The following is a 23199-nucleotide window of genomic DNA, read 5'->3' on the forward strand; positions in this document are numbered from 1 at the left end:
GCTTGTCCCTTCACCACAGCACTGGTGAGGACACATGTCAAGTGACCCTTATCCTCCTAGCCCCCAGCCCCTTTAGCCACCACCTAGGTTGCTGGCACATGCCACCATCTGTCCTGAACGGCAAGGAGCCTCCAAAGAGAGGGTGTAGAGAGTGTGTGTGTGTGCACGTGCGCACATGTGTTTGCATGCACGCACGTGTGTGTGTGTGTGGGTGTCTGTGTTGGGACAAGAGGGAGGAGCATCAGCTTCAAAGCAGAGGACTCTATCCCAAGCAAACCACTCAAGCACACCAAGTCTCAGCTTTTCCATCTGTGAAATGATGCCCCTTTACGTGCACACCTGGCCTACCACATACAGTACATGGGAGGCTCAGATGACGAACCATGGACTGGATGATTTTAGGGTGGGTCTCTGCTCTGGGTCAAAGATTATTATGTAAAAGGAAGGGCTGGGCCATAAAATCTCTAAGGTCATGGGTGTGAGAATACTTTGAACATTCTCAAAAGAATTACATATTGTAATTACCGCAAAGGCACTTCACTTTGACAAATGACAGTGGAATCATGTTGCTGCTGCCTTATGGGGAATGGGGGTATTGGAGGTGTGGGGAAGAGAAGACATTGTGGGCCAGGGCCCAACAGGGAAGTAGAAGCAGCAGGATTTCTCTACAACAGCCCCACTGGTTCTGGTCACCCCAGGCAGGATAAGACTTTGGGTCCTGTTTTGGGCTCTAGGGAGTGACCAGAACTGTTTACACCTTGGAGGAAGAGGACAGGAAATAGCAGGGGATACTTTGCCCAGTGACGGGGCATCCTGGGGATGTCCTGCAATGCTAATGTGGCCAACAGGACATACCAGCCACAAAACACAATAAGCACATCACCCTTAGCACAGTGGTCTGCTCCCTACCACGATGCCCAGTGGTGCCTAGTGTAGATTTTCTCACGGTGATTAACATAAAAGCAACATTATTTTGTTTGCACAGACTTCCAAGAATATTAAAATGCATAAATATTGCCATAGGAAATATTTCTGGCCGCAAGTTTGCAAGAGAATAGGACAAATATGCTCTTAGCTATACTGCAAAGCAGAAGGTGACAAGTGTCTCAGATGTAGAGGGTGCATGGGAATGGGGGCTCACCTCTCATGGGACACCAGGAAGAATCACTTCCTCTGGGGCTGCTTCAAGGACAGACCTTGTTTTTCCAGAGGCCTTTCCCCGTGGAGGATCTGCCTGCCCTGACCCCTCAGGTGTGATCCCAATTTGATTTATATGCTCCTCTTTTGTGCCCTGCCCAGGGGCACTGCATAGCCTGGTGACCTGCAGGGCCCCCATGAATCTATACCATAATTTCCAACTTCTCTCAAAAATCAATTCTGAATTTTGTTCCATTAAGGATAACTGAAAATGATTTAGAGCAGGTTCATTTGGAAGAGAGCATCAGTGACACTCTTCACGGTCTCAGCAGGCACCCATGACTGAAGAGTAAATCATAACTGAAATAGCGCAGGGAGAAGGAAGGGAAGCCAATGTTCCTGGAATAGTTATGCTGGGCCAGGCACCATGCCAGGCACTGCTACATACATCACCCCACTCAGTTCTCAAAACAACCCTGCGAAGAAGTTTCTCTTTTTTTTTTAAGCGAACAAATAAATAAACAAACAAACAAAACCTCAAGGAAGTAGGGTTTTATTTGCTGAGAGGTTCCTTATTTTTCATAATGACCCAAGGCAACAATCCTGAAAAGACAAGAACCCACTATAAATATGTAGGGAAGAACAAAAAAGCAAAAAGTATTATACAATTGTTAAGTTGTAAAAGGGCTTCGATATTTATTTAGTGCAGCAAGTCTCAAAGGAAGAGGAAGGAAGAGGAATGGATTGGGGTGGGGTGGGGCTTTACCAAACCACTCTGCAGATTCTGGTACATCTCCTCAGAAGTTTATTCTCAAATCATCACCACCTCCAAAGCTACCACCACCATCACCGTGGCCACCCCACTTCTCCTGTTGAAAGATGTCTTCATGAAGAGAGAGTATTTGTGCATGAGAACAGTGCAGTGTGGAAGCAGAAGAAAAGTCAAAAGATGATGAAGTAGAAGTAGCAGAAATTCTTTATCTTTGTTTTGTCGGTAACATAATTGGGGGTGAGAAGCTAAAGATGTGCCTGATGTCTCACAATTGGTAAGTGTCACCCCAGGACAAATCCTAACCCCACCCACCACAGCTCCATTTCAGCATGGCACCCATGGATGCGAACAGAATTTTGCCATGCAAAAATGAACACTGCAGGACGGCATTTAAAAATTAGGTTTTCCAAGGTGAGCTTTCCCATAGTGGTAAAGGCAGGGCCAGACAGCCACAGAGGCCACAGTCTCCGCTGAACACCTAAAAACAAATGAGAGATTCTCATTTGTGCTAGCTGTCTTGGTCATGGGGGAGGTGGGCACCAAAATATCCTCTCAAGCAGGGTGATAAGGATCTTGTCTTGGGTGTTTCCCAACCATGCATTTACACATGAAATAAATACAATGTGCTGCATAAACCAATAATAGGCATGATTCCAATACAGGAAGCCCCATTAGCCAGCTTTGTTCACTCTTTTGGGGATTCTCCCAAAGTGCGAATATCGTCTCCTTTCCAGAACAGCTTTGGGCAAGACTAAAAAATGGGCCTCCTGGGTAGACATCAGTAGAGCTTCCTTTATTCAGAAATGAAGTAGATAAAGATTTCTCAATCCGTTAAGTCTAGTTATGCACCAGAGCTCTTCGAAGCACTGCTCCTTCTCTGAAAAGACTGGAAGACTGAGGGCCTTCCCCAGACTAGAAGGCAGATGGGAGTTTCAGTATTTTCTGATACTTATCATTGGCATCAGCACACTGACATCACAAGGTCACAATGACTGTCATCAGATGGCAAGGCTGGGATTTCTACAGTGTGTAGGAGGTAGACATGTGGACTTCACGGTTGCTTCTAGTTTTACCATTATAAGATGTGTCCTAGGCACCCAGTAAGGGGTGTGTATGGGGAGGATCCTCCACTGAGTAGCACTCACCTTTCCATTTGCCAAAGGCACATCTACAATGAGTCTACGTAATGACCTTTAAGACCACATATGGCCCCCAGTGGGGAAGAGGCCCATTCCTTCTCTTCAGTAATAGGTTGTGTTTGCAGGGCAGACACCTTCATCACACAGGGTCTATTGCAACTGGAGGGGTGGCCACATGTGAAACAGGGCTGCATAGAGAGCCTTAATCTGCACCAAGCCAATGAGGGGTGACCCGGCTTGTGTTCTGTGAATACAGTGGAGGACAGGCCCATTAGTTATAGGCCAGAGGGCACCCGGCTGAGACTGCAGTGGTTCATCTAACATCATGCATTGTTTGAATCATCTCTGAATTACTCTGTGCTTCCACAGATTGCTCATTAAGACTTTCCTGTCATTCCTGAGCTGCAGTGTTCCCTCTTCTCTGAAAATTCTCCAAGCACAGAGGCTGTGCCTAGGACAGTACAGGGTGCACAGAAAGCATTCAGTAAGTAAGAGTTTATGCAAAGGGAAACAAAAAAACTTTTGGAGGTATGGCTACGTCTATTACCTTGATGGTTTTACAGGTGTATACGCATGTCCAAACTTAGCAGATCATATATGTTAAATATGTGCCACTTATTATTTATCAATTATACCTCAATAAACCTGCTTTTAAAAATTAAAAAAAAAAAAGTGAATACACAGGAGCTTATGTGCTCACTTCCTTAATTAGATGGCGAACTGCTCCAGAGAGAACTTCTGGCCTACCCCCCTTTTTGGGGGCTCATGACAGCTGTTCAACATTGATTATTAAATGAATGAGTGACTTGCTTTATGAATTATCTGTGGAACAGAGGCCCTACTCCCTAGAGGCTTAATTGGGAGACAGCATGGTCTACTCCCCAGCACCTCCAAGACGGGGAATGTGGGGGGTCACCACAGGTGTCAGGGGAAGAAGTGAGAGGCAGCTTCTCTCCCCAAGGCCAGCTGGTAAATGGGGAACACCAACCCATTTTCAAGCCCTTGGGAACAAGCTGTCACCCTGCAAGGCCAGGGGCGAGACTGTGCCCACCTCTTTTACAAAAATAGAGGCTGAACTATCACCAGACTCCTCTGATTGCCAAGAGCTTCCCAGATCTGGAATTAGAGGCCTCCGCCAACCAGCCTCCCACCAGAAGGAAGACTAAGACTTGGCTCAGACGGTAACTATTTCCTCAAGCCCTTGTTTAGATGTGGATCCACACTCACAGCCCTTATTCCAAACCATCACGCTCTTCACCCCCTTCCAAAGTCACCAAATAAGTCAAAGGCTGAGGCACTCAGCTCTGAGCAGATATTTTAAATTAATCTTAAAGCAACTTAAAAGGACTGTTTTTCTACCCTGTCCAGCACTCAGCACATTTTCAGTGGCAGCTGGGTCAAGCTTGAGTGGCATTTTCACCACTGACTCAACCTCAAAATATTCCTGGGCTGCCCTCGTCCCATCCTCCTTTTTGTTCCCTTGTTTTGAATATTCTCTGCCTCTCTCCCCACCCCTCTACTCACATGCACATGCATGAACATACACACGTGCACATTCGCACACTCCCCCATACTCCTTTTTAAGGTATGAGCACATCACACAACAGGCATTCTAAACCTTGGGTTCATGGACAGAATTCAGGGATCATATACTTGGATAGGAAAAAAATCATATCTTTATTTTCACTAACTAACTGAAATATAGCATTCTCTTCCATTATGAACATAGTCAACAAACTGCATTAGTGTTAGCAATGCGGTATCTTTGACTATAATAGAAACACACACATTTTCATATCATATCAGGGTTGTTGTCCTGGAACATCATTTATTTATGTTCATCACTGCTTCAGGATTATAATAGTTAAATTAGACTTCAAGTAGATCTTATTAGCATGTTAATTTAAAAGTACATATAATGCTGCTATTTTTAAAATGTAATCACTGTATTTCTTTATTTTATTTTTAACATGTAATTTAGATTCAGGGGATATTTTGTGCAGGTTTATTACCTGGGTATAATCCTATCACCCAGGTATGGGTATAGTACCCAATAGTTAGTTTTTCAACCCTTAGGCCCCTCTCTCCTTACCACCTCTAGTAGTCCCCAGTTTTTATGTTGCCGTCTTTAAGTCCATGAGTATCCAATGATTACCTCCCACTTATAAGTGAGAACGTGTGGTATTTAGTTTTCTGTTCCTGCAAATAACCGTGTTTAAGTAATTGCTTTCCAAGCCTATGTATATTTTTTGTACATTTACAAATGTTATCCTGAGAAGGGGTCCGTATGCTTCACCAGACCAAAAGAGTCCATGGCACAGAAAGAGCCCCTGCTATGGAATGAGCATTAAAAGGTAGGATTTGGGATTTTTCTCTAGGGCCATCAGGCATGCGCCAGGAGACTTAGGGGCTAACAGGTGGTGTTCAGTGGTAGCAGGAAGTAGGTTCTGGGAGCAGAGGGACAACAGGATTATTGGATAAGAGCTTGGATGGGCTTTGGAGACAGACTAAGACAGTGGCCCTGGCTAACCAACAGTATGACCTCGGGCCAGCCACTTCACCTCTCCGAGTTTCCACTTCTTCAATTGTAAAATAGTAATTATCATATACTATACAATTCTTAGGAGCATGGATTGAGAGAATCTATGTGTAACAGCAATTACTGCCCTGTTGAATGGAACGTGGCAGGCCCTAGAAGGGCAGTGTCCTTGACCTGGGAACTTCTGGAGCTATGGTATGCTATTTGCTTGGTTTTTCAGACAGGCACTATCTGTGCCCTATGCAGGCTTCCCATGTCCTTGAGCCTCAGGGATACCATGAAGTGCTCCAAACTCTAAAACATGCCTAGGCAGACCTAAGTCCTCCACCTCCCTTTCTGTCCCTTGCTCACTGAAACAGGCACGCAGGCCAGGCTGCAAAGCAGATTCCCTGCCCCAGAGCAAAACAGGCCTCAAGAAAAAAGAGATGTTCCAGATCTTTCCAAAACTGGCAATAGAGCCAAAGTACCTGATTCTGGCTTCACAGAACAGCTGGCTCCTGCCCTGGCATCTCATCACTCGGTGAGCAATGCAGGAATTCTGAGATCTAAGCTGCCCTTCCCAGAGCAGCCCAGGCCAGGGTCAGACTCAGGCTGCCAGGCCACTGGGCAAAGAGCCCCAAGAAAGGTCAGAAGTTCCCAAAGTTTGCTTAAATCATATTCAAAAGGTATATAAAAAGGGATATGCTATAGAAAGTGATATGCATTAAAAAAGGCATATACTAATTTTTTTTACTATATGTTATAAAAAATTAGAAAGCCTTATAAAATTATACAGAGAAATTAAAATCAACCATAATTCTGCCCCAAGGAAGCAAAACTATTAACATTCTGGTAAATTTTCTTGCAGTTATATTTAGTACATAAATTGGGATCACACTTATACAGAGAGTTTAAGATCTCGATTTCATCATTTAAAAATACCTAGAGACATTTTTCAATATGAGCTCTTAAAAGACAGAAAACCATCACATCAGACATTGTAAAATTCACAGGTTACTGAGAGATGTCATGACATCCCTAAGAACAGTATTGTCCATTTAAATATAAGTTACATCCAGAAAACTGACAAGAGGAGAGCCTACTGTCTTCTTCTTAAAGGACATATAATAGTAAACTCTTCTTTCTTCTCTTTAGCTTAAAGAGAATCTAGGGAAGATACCCTTGGATCCTCAGCAAAGAGGCACTATATGCAATTTTCCTTTTTTACATTCTCTTATCTTACTTTCCCCTGATAAGGGGAAAGCTTTGAAAATTCACTGCCGGAAAAAATGGTGTCTTACTCAAGAAAGTGCTTAGCAGCTAAAGAGAAACCTCTGGAAACAAGTGGGTATAGCAGGAAGAGCCCTGGACTTGGAAACAGAAAAATGCTGGATTCAGATGTCAGCTCTGTCACTGTAGACCCAAGATCAAAGAACATCCATTTCCCTGCATGTCAAGAGAGATGCCACCACTCAACCCGTAAGGATCAAAGGATTATGCAGATTAAATAAGACTGTGTGAAAAGTGGTTTGTCAATGGTAAAATACATTGCAGGGCCATAATCACTAGTTAATATTATAGTGGCTGTTAACAGTACTGTTTTTGTTCCTTAGCTGGCTTGAGCAACTCATTACAGGCACTCGGGGCAGCTTCTAACGGTAGGTAAAAGCATGGACCCTGGAGCCAGACTGCACTTCCCAGCTTGGTGAATTCTTTAACCTCTCAGTTTCTTCATCTATCAAATGTGATTATAATAATACGCCTATCTCTTAGGACTCTTGAAAGGATTAAAATGAGTAAATTTACACAAAGTGCTTAGAACAATACTGGGCACATAATAAATACTATATAAGGGTGAGCTTAAAAAAAAAAAATTACACTAGCTAAAACTAGTAGGCACACTGTTTTAAAGCTTTCCAGAAAAGTACTATCATTAATCAGAAAGTTGGATGAGCAACCTCTGCTCCCTCACCCCCATCCCAGCTCAGGTTTGGCCTGTTCCCTTCCTACCTTCTCAGCATCCTGCTCAAAGAGCCGCAGCTGAAAGCACTGGTCCAACTTGAGCTTGCGCACGTGCCACATCTGGTGCAGGTGCTGCCGGGTAGAGTGCAGTTTGTCCAGGAGGCTGGTGATCTTGGGCACCAGGCTCTGGAAGTCAGCACTGCCCGGGATGCAGTTGCGTCCTGAGAAGCCGTCGCTGCAGCGGATGCACTGCAGCAGCCGCTGCCCCTCTCGGTCCAGCTCCTCCACAGGGGCCTTCAGCACCTTTTTCTTGAGCTGTGTGTGCTCATCAATAAGCCGCCGAGAGCCCTCCACATCCACGGGAAACTCCTTCCGGGCTAGCATCTCCTGGAGGTCCTCGAGGCGCGAGAGCAGGTGCACGGCGCTGTTGAAGAACTCCTCCAGGGAGAGCCGCAGTTCGATCCACTCCTCGTGGTTGTAGTCCAGGGAGCCATCAAACTCCTCCGTCAGCTGGGAGGGGTCCACCAGTTTCGTGAGGCCCTCCACAGATACCATGCTCGTCTGGAAGGGGCAGACACAGACAAGGATACTCAGTGATGTTGGGGGAAGAACAGGGCAGAAATAGGATGAGGGAAAAGGACAAGGTAAGTCCACATAATAATGACCACAGCCTGCCTCAGAAAGGGTGATGGGGAGCCATGGGACTCACTGGTCAGGAGTCACAGATCAGCTGGGATCAGCAGTGTCTACAGACTGCTGACTGCTTTAGCGAGCCTCTCCAGCTGCCCCCCATTTACCACCCCAGAAGAACTGCCTTTGTGTCCCTGCTGTCCTCATTTTCCCTCCTCCTGACCCCAAGTTCACTTCAATAGGGTTTCAGATGCTAGAAGCAGAAGCTGGAAGAAAAACTGACCTAGTTTCTGGGGGACAGTTTTCTACAGCTTTAAAACCAAGGCCCGTGGACCCAGGGTATCATCATAGTTGGATTAAGCAACGTGGGCCAGTGCTTGGGCTGCAAAGATTTCATAATCTTATCTTTTCCGAGGCTCTCCCTGTCAGCTCTTCTGTGGTATGGTGAACAGAACTAGCGATGGGCAACAGGGGAGTCTAGGTCCTTGGTTTTCTCTGTGAGTTCCCTACAAGCTCCTGGAGAGCAGAGTGGAGAATGTTTGTCTCCAGGAAGCAAAGTGTCTCCAGCAAATGGTGATGCAGGCAACCAACCTAGTTTATTAGTAAACATCTTTTCCATCCGACAGGGTTTTAGGCTTCTCTTCTTTCTCATGAAGAATGAGAGGCTAGCAAATTAATATCTGGGTTTGGGTCCCAGCCCTACGCTTACTAACTGTGTGACCCAGGGCAAGCTATTAAGGTCTCAGAGCCTCAGTCTCCTCCTCTGAATAATGGAGATAATAATTCCTTCCTTAAGGGGCTTGCAGAGATTAAACGTATCAATGTGTGTAAAGCACATGGGGTGCACAGCATGGAGTACATGCTCAATCCCTGTTAGTGCTCACTCTGATGACCTGAAGGCTGGATCATTACTCAACCTGAAAAGCAATTTATCTCTGTGTCTTGCTACTGAGCATTCCCTCTTTGTCCCTTCTCTTTCCACCCCTCTCCTAAGAGGAAGGAAGGAGTTGCCACAGGCAGGAGGGCTGGTCTGGAACAACGGTTGTCAAACTTGACTGCTCATTAGAATCCTTTGGGGAGTGTGCAAAAACACCAATGCTCAAACTTCATCCCTAGAAATTCTGATTTAATTGGCTAAATGGGAGCTTGGACATGAGTAGGTTTAAGAGTCCCTCAGGTGATTCTAATGTGCAACTAGAGTTGCAAACTCCTGCTAATCTCCATCCTTGCTACTCAAACCATAGCTCTCAGACCAGCAGTATTGGCATCACATGGGAGCTTGTCAGAAATGCAGAATCTTAGGCCTTACCCCAGACCTACTGAAGCACAATCTGCACTTTCAAAATCCCCAGGAGATTTGTGTGCATTAAACTTGAAAAACCCTATTCCAAAGTACCTTCTCCTTCAAATTTGGCTCAAAGTTTACCACTTCCGGGAAGTCCTCCTTAATTATACTTACCAATTATGTATAAGTATCTGTTGTTGAACAAGCTTATACTCTCATCTCTGTATCACTTGTCACCCTACTCTGCACTAAGTATGAAATTCACTGTTTTTAAGATACTGCCTTATAAATATTCCTTTGATTGGGAGGCCCCCAGCTATCTCTCCTATACCTCTTATTTAGGAGACAGAGACAAAGCCTGCTCAACTTAGAGTGAAAGAGGTGCAGAGAGATGGGACATGCAGGCCAGCAATGCTGAAGCGTAAGTATCAAGACTTACTGAAAAGATTCTTTTCAGTCTCTTCAGCTTATACATTTATAGGCTTGTTGTCACCACCTCTGTATAAACAAGCCAAAATATAAAAAGCATTTCCCTACAGGACTCCTACTGTTCCCGAGGGATGCTGGGAGACTATAATAGGTCACTGTTTTTATACCAAGCCAAATTTCTTGTGTTGTTTACACAGAGTGAGAATCGCCTGCATCAAGGGTCAGGTCATTGTGCTCAAATCACAGCCTATTTGACACCACACACAGGCGCTCCTGGCCCCCAGGGCGCAAAAGTCTGGAATGGGAAGCTGCTGAAAGATTAAAAGCAGCTCTGCGTTTTCAACACACACACATTTAAAAGCTCATCCCCTTGCAAATGAGGACTAGAATTCCGAGGAAGGGAACAGTTCAAATTTGGCTGGAACACAGACACTTAAATCATTGATTTAATCTGATGTATTGTCATTTAAAATTCTCAGGGGAAACATATAGCCTCTAGAAAATTTAGTTTGAAAACATGTTTTCCTTGATTATGAAAGTAATACATCATCCTTGAAAAAATAAAAATATATGAAGTAAATAAAAACCACCCCATTGTCCCATCACCTAGAATAAACCATCACTAACATCTTCAATCTCAGTTTTCTTTTCCATACATACACTTTAAAAACAAATCTCAGATTATACTATCCATATTGTTTTATCACCTGCATTTTAGTAAACAATAAATATTTTAATACTACTTTTTCTAAATATGGTTTTTCATGGCTTCATAGTATTTGGGTTTTTTGTTTTGGTTTTTTTTGTTTTTGTTTTTGAGGAGTTTCGCTCTGTCACCCAGGCTGGAGTGCCATGGTGCAATCTCAGCTCACTGCAACCTCCGCCTCCCGGGTTCAAGAGATTCTCCTGCCTCAGCCTCTTTGAGTAGCTTGGATTACAGGTGCACTCCACCACACCCGGCTAATTTTTGTATTTTTAGTAGAGACGGGGCTTTGCCATGTTGGCCAGGCTGGTCTCGAACTCCTGACATCAAGTGATCCGCCCTCCTCAGCCTTCCAAAGTGCTGGGATTACAGTACAGGCATGAATCACCACACCCAGCCAGTATTTGTGTATTAATGTCACCAACATTAATGTCTAGCAAGGACACAACCTATATATGTGTATGTATATGTACTATATATGTATAAATATTTATGCACATGTGTATATATACTATTGTATAGGAACATATGAGCTGTGATGAACATTCTTGTAGACATTTCTTGTTTGCAATTTTACCTGGCTTTTTACCTTCTTGTTTGTTGAAATTTTGTATTAAGAATATTTTCTAAGCCTGTAATCCCAGCACTTTGGGAGGCTGAGACGGGTGGATCACGAGGTCAGGAGATCGAGACTATCCTGGCTAACAAGGTGAAACCCCCTCTCTACTAAAAAATACAAAAAACTAGCCGGGCGAGGTGGTGGGCGCCTGTAGTCCCAGCTACTCGGGAGGCTGAGGCAGGAGAATGGCGTAAACCCGGGAGGCAGAGCTTGCAGTGAGCTGAGATCCGGCCACTGCACTCCAGCCTGGGCAACAGAGTGAGACTCTGTCTCAAAAAAAAAAAAAAAAAAGAATATTTTCTTAAAACAGGCTGGGCACAGTGGCTCATGCCTGTAATCCCAGCACTTTGGGAGGCTGAGGTGGGCAGATCACCTGAGGTAAGGAGTTCGAGACCAGCCAGGTCAACATGGTGAAACCCCATCTCTACTAAAAATACAAAATTTAACCAGGCATGGTGGCAGGTGCCTGTAATCTCAGCTACTCAGGAGGCTGAGGCAGGAGAATCACTTGAACCCAGGAGGCAGAGGCTGCAGTGAGCTGAGATCATGCCACTGTACTCTAGCCTGGATAACAGAGTGAGATTCTATCTCAAAAAAAAAAAGAATATTTTCCTAAATTAGTTACTAGATACAGAAATACAGTTAAATAGAAGGAATAAGTTCTAGTATTCAATAGCACAGTAGAGGAATTGTAGTTAACAATCATTTATGATATATTTCAAAAGCTAGAAGAGAAGAATTGTAACATTTCTAGCACAAAGAAATAAATGTTTGAGGTGATGGATATCCCATTTACTCTGATTTGAGCATTACACGTTGTATACAGGCATCAAAATGTCACATGTACCCAAAAATATGTACAACTATGATACAGCAATAAAAAAAGAATTGCTACATCAAAGGACATAAACTCTTCCTAAGGTTTTTGATACAAATTGCAAAGTTGCCTCCAGAAATAGTTGTCCCAATTACACAACCAACAACAGTAAATAAGACTGTGTAATGAAGGTGTGCATTTGGGACAATCTTGTGAGCCTGTTGTTCCTCCCCATACTCTAACTGGTAAGGCCATGGTGGCCAAGGAATCCTGAAATCTCAGCCCTTGAGGTGTCACATACTGTATGGTAGATGGAGAAGAGGAAGTGAGGAATGTGTGGATGGCAGAAGGGGAAGGGAAAGAAGATGCTAAGAGAGAGAAATCTGGCTCACCTCAAAGATGAATTTAGAGCTGCCAAAGTTGGTCTTCTGTTTCTGCCAGAAGTTGTCAGGTTTAATGATGAGGGCCACATGGATCTCAGCTGGAAAGGCTTCCTGCAGCGTTTTGAGGAGGGGCTTGATGAGGTCCCACTTGGAGCCCCGCATGTCGATGATGACAGTGAAGCCACGTTTGCACACGTCCTCACTGTGGGGAGGTCAAAGGTCAGTATGGTCACTCTGGGTAGCTGAGACTTTGGAGTACACAGTCAAAAAGCACCCGGAAACCTGCACTCCCTTTGACCAGAATCACTCTTCCAACTTCATGTCAGGTCTCTTGGCCACCTTCAAACCCAACTCAAACTGTATGCCTCAGAAAAATCCTTTCTACATTTGACCAATGGTCCTGGCATTCTGCCTTCTCCCAGCATTTGGCAAATAACTAGGCCTTCCTTTTGCAAGCTGAGTATCCCTAATCTGAAAATCCAAAATCTGAAGTGCTCCAAAACTTGAAACTTTAAGAGGGTCAGCATGATGCTCAAAGGAAATGATCGTTGCAGCATTTCAGAGTTTGGATTTTCAGATTAGTGATACTCACCCGGCAAGCAGAATGCAAACATTCCAAAAAAAAAAAAAAAAAATCTGAAGTCCAAAACACTTCTGGTCCCAAGCATTTTGGATAGGAGCTACCCAACCTGTAGTCAACTGCACTTGTTGGGATGTTTACAATTTGGATATTCACAATTGTATTTTATTTTCATTTTAATTTTTGTCTCACTTTCTTGTTCCTAAAATGAATCATGTTTTCCCCATTGATATTCCAGTTCTCTAAAGACAGAGACCCTGTTGCCTCTTAACTCTGAGATGGAAAGTCCTTGACAGGAGTGTTGTTCTGCCCTGTGCCTACATCAGTGACAGACACTAGTACATCTTACCACTGAGCCCAAACTGGGCCAAAGAATACTTTTTCAAAAAAGGGCTCTAGGTTGATTCTGCCAGTTGATGAGAGATGGTACACAAAGTATTAATAACATGACTTTACCACCATTGTATTTAAGATGTACTACTTTTAGCTTATTATTATTTTTCACTTTTTTTAAGAGTCAGGGTCTCGCTATGTGCACTGGCTGGATTGCAGTGGCTATTCCCAGGCACAATCACAGTGCACTATAGTCTCAAAACTCCTGGCTTCAAATGATCCCTCTGCCGCAGTCTTCCAGGTAGCTGGGACTACAGCCTTGCGCCACCATGCCCAGCTTTGTGGTTTAAAATGTATGTCAACTTAAAAAATCAGGTTGCTGAGTCATGCTGATCACTCAGAAAGAGCCCAGAGTGGAACTGACTGCAACGGAAGATGCAGACCAGTTGTTTCATGTATTTCCATTGTAAGAGTCACAGTGTGAAATGCATGTATCAGGATGTTAAGGGAGGATGAGGGAGGAGTAACTCTTGAAATCAAGGCAAGATGAAGTGACAGTGACCATCTTGAAAACCAAGACATCAGCAGGCTAAATAAATCAAGATGTTATTATATAAGTTAGCAGCAAAGTTTAAACACTTGAACTTTGACTATAACTCCTGAGAATAGGAAGAAAAAAAATGAAGGTCAGAATAGTTATAACATCTCAGTTTGGAAGTCTATGTTTGAGTAGTTAGGGGTCTTCTCTTATTTTTTTTAAAGCCAATCCGTTTATTTTATAATTCAAAATAGACATTGATTACTTCATATTTTAAAATATAAATACCAGCATAGTATTTCCTTATGGTCTTTCACTTAATTTCCCATTTCCCAGACTGCAGTTGTTTAAACCACTATGTACGTTACATGACCCACATATGTGCCTACCACATATCAGTTGCTCACAGCTGCTGGCAGTAAGGCCACAGAAGGATTCAGGTCACAAAAAGAAATTAAAACCTTTTGAGGGGGCTTTATTCTCAAATTTCAACCAGTGATGAGATTGTTACAGCCTCATTAAGAGACCACAGCTCTTGACTGTGTGCGTGTCTCAAGCACAAGGTAGATTACTTAGGCGTCCCTGGTACACAGAAAATTCCCCAGGAGAGGGGACTCTCTCCAGCATGAGAGAAAGGATGAGTATTCTCCCCAAATCCTGCATCCCAAAGGAAAGGAGTTGCCTCTTCTTCCCTGACACTTATTGAAACAATGAGTGGCCAAAGTTTTCCATAAATAATTTTCTCTATCCTCTTGTCTTAAAGCAATGTGACTTTTTTCCAAATTACAGGATTTCTTTCCCATTATAAGAGAAACACCTGATAACTACACAAAAGTTAAAGTAGTCAGAGACCCATGCAAGAGATGCTAATGGTAGGACTTTATAACACCCAGGCCTATATCCTTTCTACCTTTTCTGTGCATATAGTTTTCATACCATGTACTGTTCTACTTTTCACTGTAACACAGTTTTTTCTCATGTCTAAAATTTCTTCCAATCTGTTGCACTTAGTGATAGTCCATCTTATGCCTATACCATAACTTATTTGATCATTCTCTTGATTGCTTTACAGAAAGGTATGTCAACTTACAAGTCCACCAGCAGTGTATGACAGTACCCCCCTTACTCTATCCTCACCAGCACTGGTCATTGAATTTTTTAAACCTTTGCCTGTTTTATTAAAAATACATTGTATTATATTTAAATGTGCATTTATTTGATTACTAGTTACAGCTTTTTGGCCTGTAAATATTTCTTCTGTGAATTACCTGATCAACTCTTTTATCCATCTTTCTATTAGGGATTAGAGGCTTTCTTTTGGGATTTAGGGGTTTTATCACTGAACATCATTTAGTGTAGCTTGACTTATATTTGTTGCATGCCCACCTATGTCAGGTTCAGCAACGTTAACTGTGGGTCTTGCCTTTCCTTAGAGATGATTGTCTTCGTTATTTCCCTGCTCCTCAGACTCCATCTGTGTTGCCACAATTTATGCTGACCTGAGAATTCTTTGTTCCTAACAACAAATATTCTGTGTTGCTACTGAGAGCTGGAGGTCAACAATCCCTGCATCTAAAGCTGGTGGTCAGTAGCAGGTTATGCCCTGTTAACTAATCATTTCTGAAAACTGAGAGTAGAAATTAGGTCCTAATATTCTATAGGAGGTTCTCAATAACTCAGGAGATGGAGAAAGAAGCCCAGGAGCTGAGGGCTGTGACCTAATCTAATTGGCATCTTTCTGTGAAAAACAGGCTAATCTTCCAAGGTGCTTTGTGTGTTTGGTTTCAAGTAAGGGGCATAGCTGGGAAAGGGGAAACAACTATTTTACTGCGTGCTCATTCTATGCTGGGGCTATAGTTCAGTATTTGCCATACATCATTTCATTATATCCTAATAATAACTTCATAAACTAGGTATGGTTATCTCCATGTGAGAGAAGATGAAATTGAGGCATAAAATTTGCCTAAGATTACATAACTAGTAAGTGGCTAAGCAAAAATTCAAAATGAGGACTGTTGACTTGAAAACCCAAGCTCAGGCTGGGCACGATGGCTCATGCATATAATCCCAGCACTTTGGGAGGCTGAGGCGGGCAGATCACTTGAGGTCAGGAGTTCGAGACCAGCCTGGCCAACATGGTAGAACTCTGTCTCTACTCAAAAACAACAACAACAACAAAAAAGAAAACCCAAGCTCAGGTCACTATATCATACTCTACCCCACCACACTGACACTATGTATGGGTGTCTTTGTTTGGGGACAGGAGTTGGGGGCCAGAGATGAGGGGATTAAGTTAGGGGACTCAGAGGAGATGGGATAAATTAGGGCAAGGAGTCTAAGTGAGTGATCTCCCTTCTGCAGTCTGTGCAAAACCACAAAGTCAGAGAAGCAAAAGAGCGTGGCATATTGAGAAAGTTCAAGCAATTAACTCTGGTTCAGGCCTTTGAACGCAAGAGAGTGCAGCTCTGAGTGCCTTGGAGAGTCCCATTCTGGGTTCTGTCCCTCTTTTTGCACACACCCCGCTCCACCCCGGGAGCCAAGATGACTCACCCACATAGAGTCTGCGCTGCACATCCATCTTCCCCTTGTAGGTCAAGCTCCTAGTATCTGAAACCCTAACACTCTCTGCCCAAAGGACCCTTAGTCTACTTCCTGGGCCCATGGGTATCTCTTTCCAGGGTCCAATTCCCAAGGGCAAGTAACACCACCATTATGTGTACCCCTAGGCCCAAGGGGTGACAAAGGGCTGCTATTTGAAAGGATGTGGCTAGAATATAAATGTGTGAGCTGGGGTGTTCACTTGCATGCATGAGGCGCCCCTGCCATGTAGGGCTGAGCTGGGGAGTGGAGAGAGAAGGCAGGCAGAGCATGAGTGGGGGCTGGTCTACTGTGCTGCCACATTTGGGCCTGGGAGCTCAAAGGAGTCCAACAAATCTAAATTTAAATTTGGCCTTCTAGGTTGCTGTGAAGATATATTTGTCAAGGTAGAAGGACAGAACATGTTTTATTTAACAGTTTGTTAGCTTGCTACATTAATTTTAAATATTCAGACAAAGGGTATGTGAGCTTCCATTTGTACTCTTGCCTTAGGCACCACAATGTTAGAATCAGGCCTTGCAAGAGAAGAGACTGGAGAGGATGTAGACTTCAAATCAGAATGCACTTCGTATGCCAAGGCTGGAGCAGTGGATTTGTCCTAAAGGCAACGAGGAACTACTGAAGGGTAAGATTCAGAGAAGGAATGTGATCAGGTGATTTGGATTGATTACCCTCCAGCTGTGCAGAAGGAGGGTAAATTGGGGTCAGCCCAAAGGAGTGTGTAAGAGTAGAAGAAGGGTCCTTGCTAAAATGACTCTTCATGAAAGTCTTCCATGGACCACCCTATTTAAACCTGTAACTGTCACCCAATACTCCTTATACCCCTTCTGTTTATTTTTCTCCTTAGCACTTATTACCATCTGGATAATATGTTTTATTTATTTACTGTCCATCTTCCCTCACTGGAAAGTAACCTCAGTAAGGGCAGGGAGTTTTTATGCATTTCACTGTTGAATGTTCAGTGCCTACTACAGTGCCTGGTGCAAACGAGGAAGGGGAGGCAGCAGTTAAGGGTATGAAAACAAGAACCAGCTTCCTAGGCCTGAATCCTGGCCCCATCATTTACTTATTGTGGAACCCCTCCGTGCCTCAGTTCCCACAATGTAAAATGTGAATAATAATCACAGGGTTGTCTTAAAGGTTAATAGACATAAATCACTTAGGATGGTGCCAGACACAGACTGTTCTATGTAAGTCTAAGCTGCCATAGGAGATGTCACTGGTGTCCACCTAGGATCCCTTTACTAACTACTATGCCTGTTCTCCAGTTTCAAGAGTATTGGAGCTATCAGCTGATGCCTGTAACCATCTCTGAATGCTTGCTTTAGCTGATGGCTATGTTTCTCCAAGAGAAACCTGGGCAGTTATATCCCCACACCAGGGCTGGCAAGTGCCTCTCTGGTGGAGGTGTGTCAGAGCCTAGCTCCTTTACCTCATTGCAGAGTAACTCTGAAGTGTGATGTATTTTCACTGCCTCCCCAGTCTCCCCAGAAGGCTCCAGCTAGACTTCACCTGAAACCAACCTTAGTTGGTTTTTCCCCTTTCCTTACTCTGCTTCTTTCTTCCAAGTTTTTCCTGAATAGCAGACCCTTAATAAATCATTTGTATCCAAATTCCTTCATATTAAACACAGCCTAAGACAGTTATTTTTATTACAGTTATGAGTAATAATGTAAATATAAATTGTATTCAGTTGGCCCTCCATATCTGTGGGTTCCAAATCCATATACTCAACCAACCTTGATGGAAAATATGTACAGTCACCTCTCTGAATCAGCGGGTCTCAAACTTTGGTTGGGTGAATCTGTCAATGTGAAACCAGCAGATTTAGAGGGTCGATTGTATATTTCATACATATATGAAATTCTGAAGGCAATTTGATATATGGTCTAGAAGTTAAAAGAGAAACCAGGTGTGGAAATGTTTAGGAGTCACACAGTGCCTGGCACATAGTAGGTGTTCCATAACATTTGCTGAATGAATAGATTCCCGAATGGGTGGTAGCTGATGTGCACACAAGTGGGTGAGATCCCCCAACAAAACCGAGGAAGAAGAAAAGAACCACCTTCTGGGTCAAGGATAGAACTGGCAGGAATATCAGTGTTTAAGAGATGGGAGAAGGAAGTAGATGACCCTGAGGAAAAAATGAAGAGAGGTTAGAGAGAACCAGGAGAGGAATGACATCAAAGAAATAAGGGAGGAGAGGATTGCAAGGAGGAACAACAGTGTCAAATGCTGCAGAGAATGGTCATTCACTTAGAGCAGAACTATTGTATTTAGCAACTAGGAGGCCACGGTCCCATGAGTCAGGGAAATTTCAGTGAGGTGCTGGGGCCAGAATTAATGCTGGAGTAAGGAAGCAGTCTTGCTGGTTAATCTCTGTAATGATTAGCAGGAAGTGCCACAGATATCAGAGGCTGCTTGTGGTGCACTTCCACCCCCTGACGCTGTCTCCCTGACCCCAGCAGTGGCCAGAGTCTGCATGGTGCTCTCTGGCCAACCCAACTCCTGCAGCTGCTCCCCAGCCTGCCCTCTTCCCCAAGGCTCACACTCCCAGACCTCTTCTCTCATTCCCCGTGCTCAAATGACAGCAGTTTCAGCAGACCCGTTTACAGTGGAACATAACGAACAGGTAGCCTGCTTTTTCCCTTTAGGTGATTTACCTCTTAAAAGGTATTTATTAGCCCAGATCAAACTTTCAAGGGCAGAAAGTTTGTGTGTATGGTGTATGGTGAGGATGGGGGCATAGGAGGGTGGAGTTTGGAGAAGCAGACTTTTATATACTTATTTTTTATTTAAAAATATTTTTTAAAGCAGATTTTTAAATCCCCTCAGGAGGGGAAAGAACAGTGGGTGACCCCCTTCCTGTTCCCACACCTGCTACTTGAGAGGGAGAAGGCAGGCACTGCCCTGTCTCCCCTGTGCCCACCCTGCCCTATAGTTTCCCATCTGGGGCATGGGTCCCCCGAGGCCCCCTTGGCCAGGTTCTCACCCTTTGTGATAAATTACAGTCCCTTCAAACTGAGCTGTGTTCTGTTTCATAGACTCCAGGGCTCTTGGGCCCAGAAGTCATAAATGTATACTGAATGACTGGATGATTGATCAGCTGTTTCTTGTACTCAGTTCTAGACCATTTACTCTTTTGTTCATTAAATGTCACTGGGGCTGTTTTCACTCAGTAAGCCTGTGCTATCTCAGAAAAGCACTTTCACCACTTTATGCCAATGCTTCTCAAACTTTAGTGACTTTCCTTATCACCTAGGACACTTGTTTAAAAATGCTGATTTGGGGGAAGCCTTCCAGATATTCTGATGAATGTTGGTCTGGGATAAAGCTCAGGATTCTCCCCATAGTGATCCAAGGACAACAGTTAGGCACTCTTAGGTGTGGTTTTTGAGAGTTTAATGATAAAAACTCGCTTTGTCTAAATCAGATATTATGATATGCATTTAATAAACAGTAGGTAACACACAAATATATCAGAGCAACAATGAAGTAAGTCAGAACAACATTTGCAAGGTGAACAACAGCTACACCATACAGAAGCCTGCTGAAAATGTTAGTTTCTCTCTCCATGCCCTCAGGCATGGAGTCATTTATTGCAAGAATAGGCTTGGAAGGATTTCTGCCATTGGTGTAAATGTCTGGTTCTTTTTGCAAACACTGGGCTCCTCCTCTTGGCCTAATGAGGCTTTCCCTGAAGAGCTTGGCAGTTTCCCTTCCCAGTGTTGCTGCCTGTGCTCAGACACCTGCTGAAGATTTCCTTTCCCTGGCTCCCCTCTCTAAGTTGCCGTGAAATCACTGCAAGGTTTCTGCTTCTTGTCATATACCTGACCTGGCAGCCACATCTCAAACCTCTGGGCAAGGCCTGGGTGTCTCTCTAGGTGGATGTTAGGTCCTGCCCACATCTGATGCCCATAGAGTCGTCTCCTGACCCACTTGGCTGGCTCCAGGTCTGATGAATCCAGGTGTAGAGGGTCTCTGTGGGTAGGTGGGTGGGTGTGTGAGGAATGAATGAATAGGCGTGTCACAACTGGCCATTTTCACTTATGGTAGCCTAGCAGAGATCACAATTTAGCAGCCCACTATTGAAGCCAATCCCCAAAAGTGGTTTTATTAGGCACAGTTGTTGTTGTTTGTAAAGTTTTTACACATCTTTGGAGAAGGCTTAAAACCACTCTTCAAGCCACTCCCAGCTTATTTACAAACTTATACAACCAGTTTGTCGGCCTTTGAATTTACCTTCTCTGTCTTGGTTGCTACTATTATCCCAGCCCTGTTTCACACTTTAGGAGACTCAATTACCTCCACTTGAGGGGCAGGGGGCAATGAGGGTACCAGTGCCTCAAGCCACAGGTCTCTCTGGACCCAGACAGCAGGGCTGGGCACCTGTCAATGACAACCCCAGGCCAAGCTTTGCCCTACATTACAGTCTGGCCTTAGGGAGAAAAATGCCACTTTCTCCCATCTTGTCTTCCAATCTCTTCTCCCTGGACTTCTTTCCAGGTCCCTGCCTGAGCAAATCCCAGAATGTCTCTCTGGATTCTCTCCTGGCCACATGAGTGAACCACCCTGCATACAGCCCATTATCATCTGACCACAGGGTTGAATTCAAATGCTACCTTCTATTCTTTCCTGATCTTTCTTCTATCTTATTGCCTGATCTTCCTCTGTCAGAGCAATCTCCTCCTCGCTAAAACAGATAACATATTATCCATGCCTCTCTTAATGCATTTATTAGTTTCAATTTTATATTCAGTTTGCCCTCTCATGCCTCTACGTCTTTGTGCTTGCCCACGCCAACCCTATCTTGGCTTGGATAATTTCTACTCACATTTTTACATTCACAAGCCTCACAAGCCTCTTCTTCCAAGAAGTCTTCTCTTACAGATACATGCCCTCCCCACCCTGCTCCATCCCCACTGGGATAAGGGGACCTTCCTGTGTATTGCCATGACCCTGTGCTTTCCCACATGGCAACTGTCATGGCTATTGCAGGGTATCTACAGCCAGGCTCTGGTTGACCAATTTCTGTAGCCTTACAGAGATTCATATGGCTTCAAAAGGAGAACCTCATTATGAAGGTGCTTCATAAATAATATAGTGTCACATAAATGTACAATATTATCTATTAGTTCATTAATTTATTCATCCAACATACATTTATTGAGCATTTACTTTGTGGCTGGCCCAGTACTAGGCACCGGGATATATAAATGTGGACAAGACAGAAACATGAAAGTTTCATTCTAGAAGGAGAGGTGGACTTAAGACAATGCTAGATAAAGAGAAGAAATGCAAGTTATGATAAGTCTTAAGAACATCTCAGGACAGCCCACATGAGGAGCAAAGACTGAAACCACAAGAAATAATTCGTTAAGAGAACACTAAAAAAATACTAGAGGCTGGGCATGGTGGCTCATGCCTTTAATCCCAGCACTTGGTGAGGCTGAGATGGGCAGATCACTTGAGGTCAGGAGTTCAAGACCAACCTGGTCAACATAGTGAAACCCTGTCTCTACTAAAAATACAAAATTAGCTGGGTGTGGTGGCAAGCGCCTGTAATCCCTAGGTAGGCTGAGGCAGGAGAATCGCTTGAACCTGGGAGGCAGAGGTTGCAGTGAGCCGAGATGGCACCACTGCACTCCAGCCTGGGTGACAAGAACAAAACTCCATCTCAAAAATAAAATAAAATAAAATAAAATACTTCAGATAGAGGAAACAGCCTGTGCAAAGGCCCTGAGGAGTCAAAGAGCCTGGATGCTGGCTGCTCCTCCACCGCAGCCAGGGAGGAGGCAGAAATCATGAATTTCAGTAAGGAAGCAGGAGACCAGCAGCCACATCTGGGCTAGCCCTCTAAATTGTGAGGACCTCAAATCCTCCAGCCGAATACACATATACAATGAGAGCCAAACTACTGAAATTTGGGGCAACTTTTTTTGGTAAAAATGAGACATATTCATATATTAGTGGTAAAAGCTAACTTACTGAACACATGAGGCTCTATGTTAACATTTGTATACAGTATCTTATTAATTCCTCACATGAAACTCATAAGAAGCTGCTATTTATTATCCTGCCCTATTGTTAAGAAAACTGAGCCTCAGAGAAGTTACAGTCACCAGGAAGGGGTAAAATCAGGATTTGAATCTTGGTTTGTTTGACTCCAGTATCTGTGCATAAAACTACCATGCTTTCTTGCCTCACAGATGCATAGAACACTTGATCTTGAAGAAACATTCATGCTTCTTCTTGCTAGCTCCTCCTGTCAGAACTGAGGGTAGCAAGTTTCAGAGCTGGGAAGTGACTTGCTCTAGGTCACACAGTCTGCTGGATATCTTAGCCATTTGGACCAGGCATCTAGTTGTCAACTGCCTTACTCCAGGTCTTTTATAAAACCATGAGAACTCTGGAAGTGACAGGAAGAAAAGTTCTCCCATGAAGAAGCAAACATCAAATAATCTGGCTTGGAGGCCCAGGGTATCCTGTGTGAGTACTAAAACCCCTAACTCAGGAATAAGGACCATCCTCCTCATGGTTTCCACTGTGCTCTGGCAGCAGGGAAATGCCCTGACCCTGTTTGCCCCCACTCATGTGTTACCACCTGAGATCTACCCCATTTCTATGAATGTCTGGCAGATTCCCACTTAAAACAGCTGCTGGAATAAAGATCACATTGATCCATTCTGATGGCAGGTGGTGAAGCAGAGACCCACATGTTGTGGGTCTCCAGCAGGCCAGCCAGGAAGACGAGGA

General features: G+C 43.9%; 1 protein-coding gene across 39 annotated transcripts in view; it reads right to left on the reverse strand.

Annotated features, from left to right (window-relative positions):
- KALRN (kalirin RhoGEF kinase) overlaps positions 1-23199 on the reverse strand; it is a 694928-nt gene that overhangs the window by 452419 nt on the left and 219310 nt on the right. For all 39 annotated transcript variants that reach the window (XR_012431622.1, XR_012431621.1, XR_012431625.1 and 36 more), the window contains exons 4-5: positions 12404-12596; positions 7577-8089 (exon numbers count right to left, since the gene is read on the reverse strand). Coding sequence is in view for 31 of the 39 variants with exons in the window: in XM_015446332.4 (XP_015301818.2) it covers positions 7577-8089; positions 12404-12596 (706 nt within the window). In the remaining 8 variants the exon portion in view is untranslated. The remainder of the gene's footprint in view (positions 1-7576; positions 8090-12403; positions 12597-23199) is intronic.

This window comes from Macaca fascicularis, chromosome 2 (genome assembly GCF_037993035.2).
Source record: "Macaca fascicularis isolate 582-1 chromosome 2, T2T-MFA8v1.1".
Classification (NCBI taxonomy): Eukaryota; Metazoa; Chordata; class Mammalia; order Primates; family Cercopithecidae; genus Macaca; species Macaca fascicularis.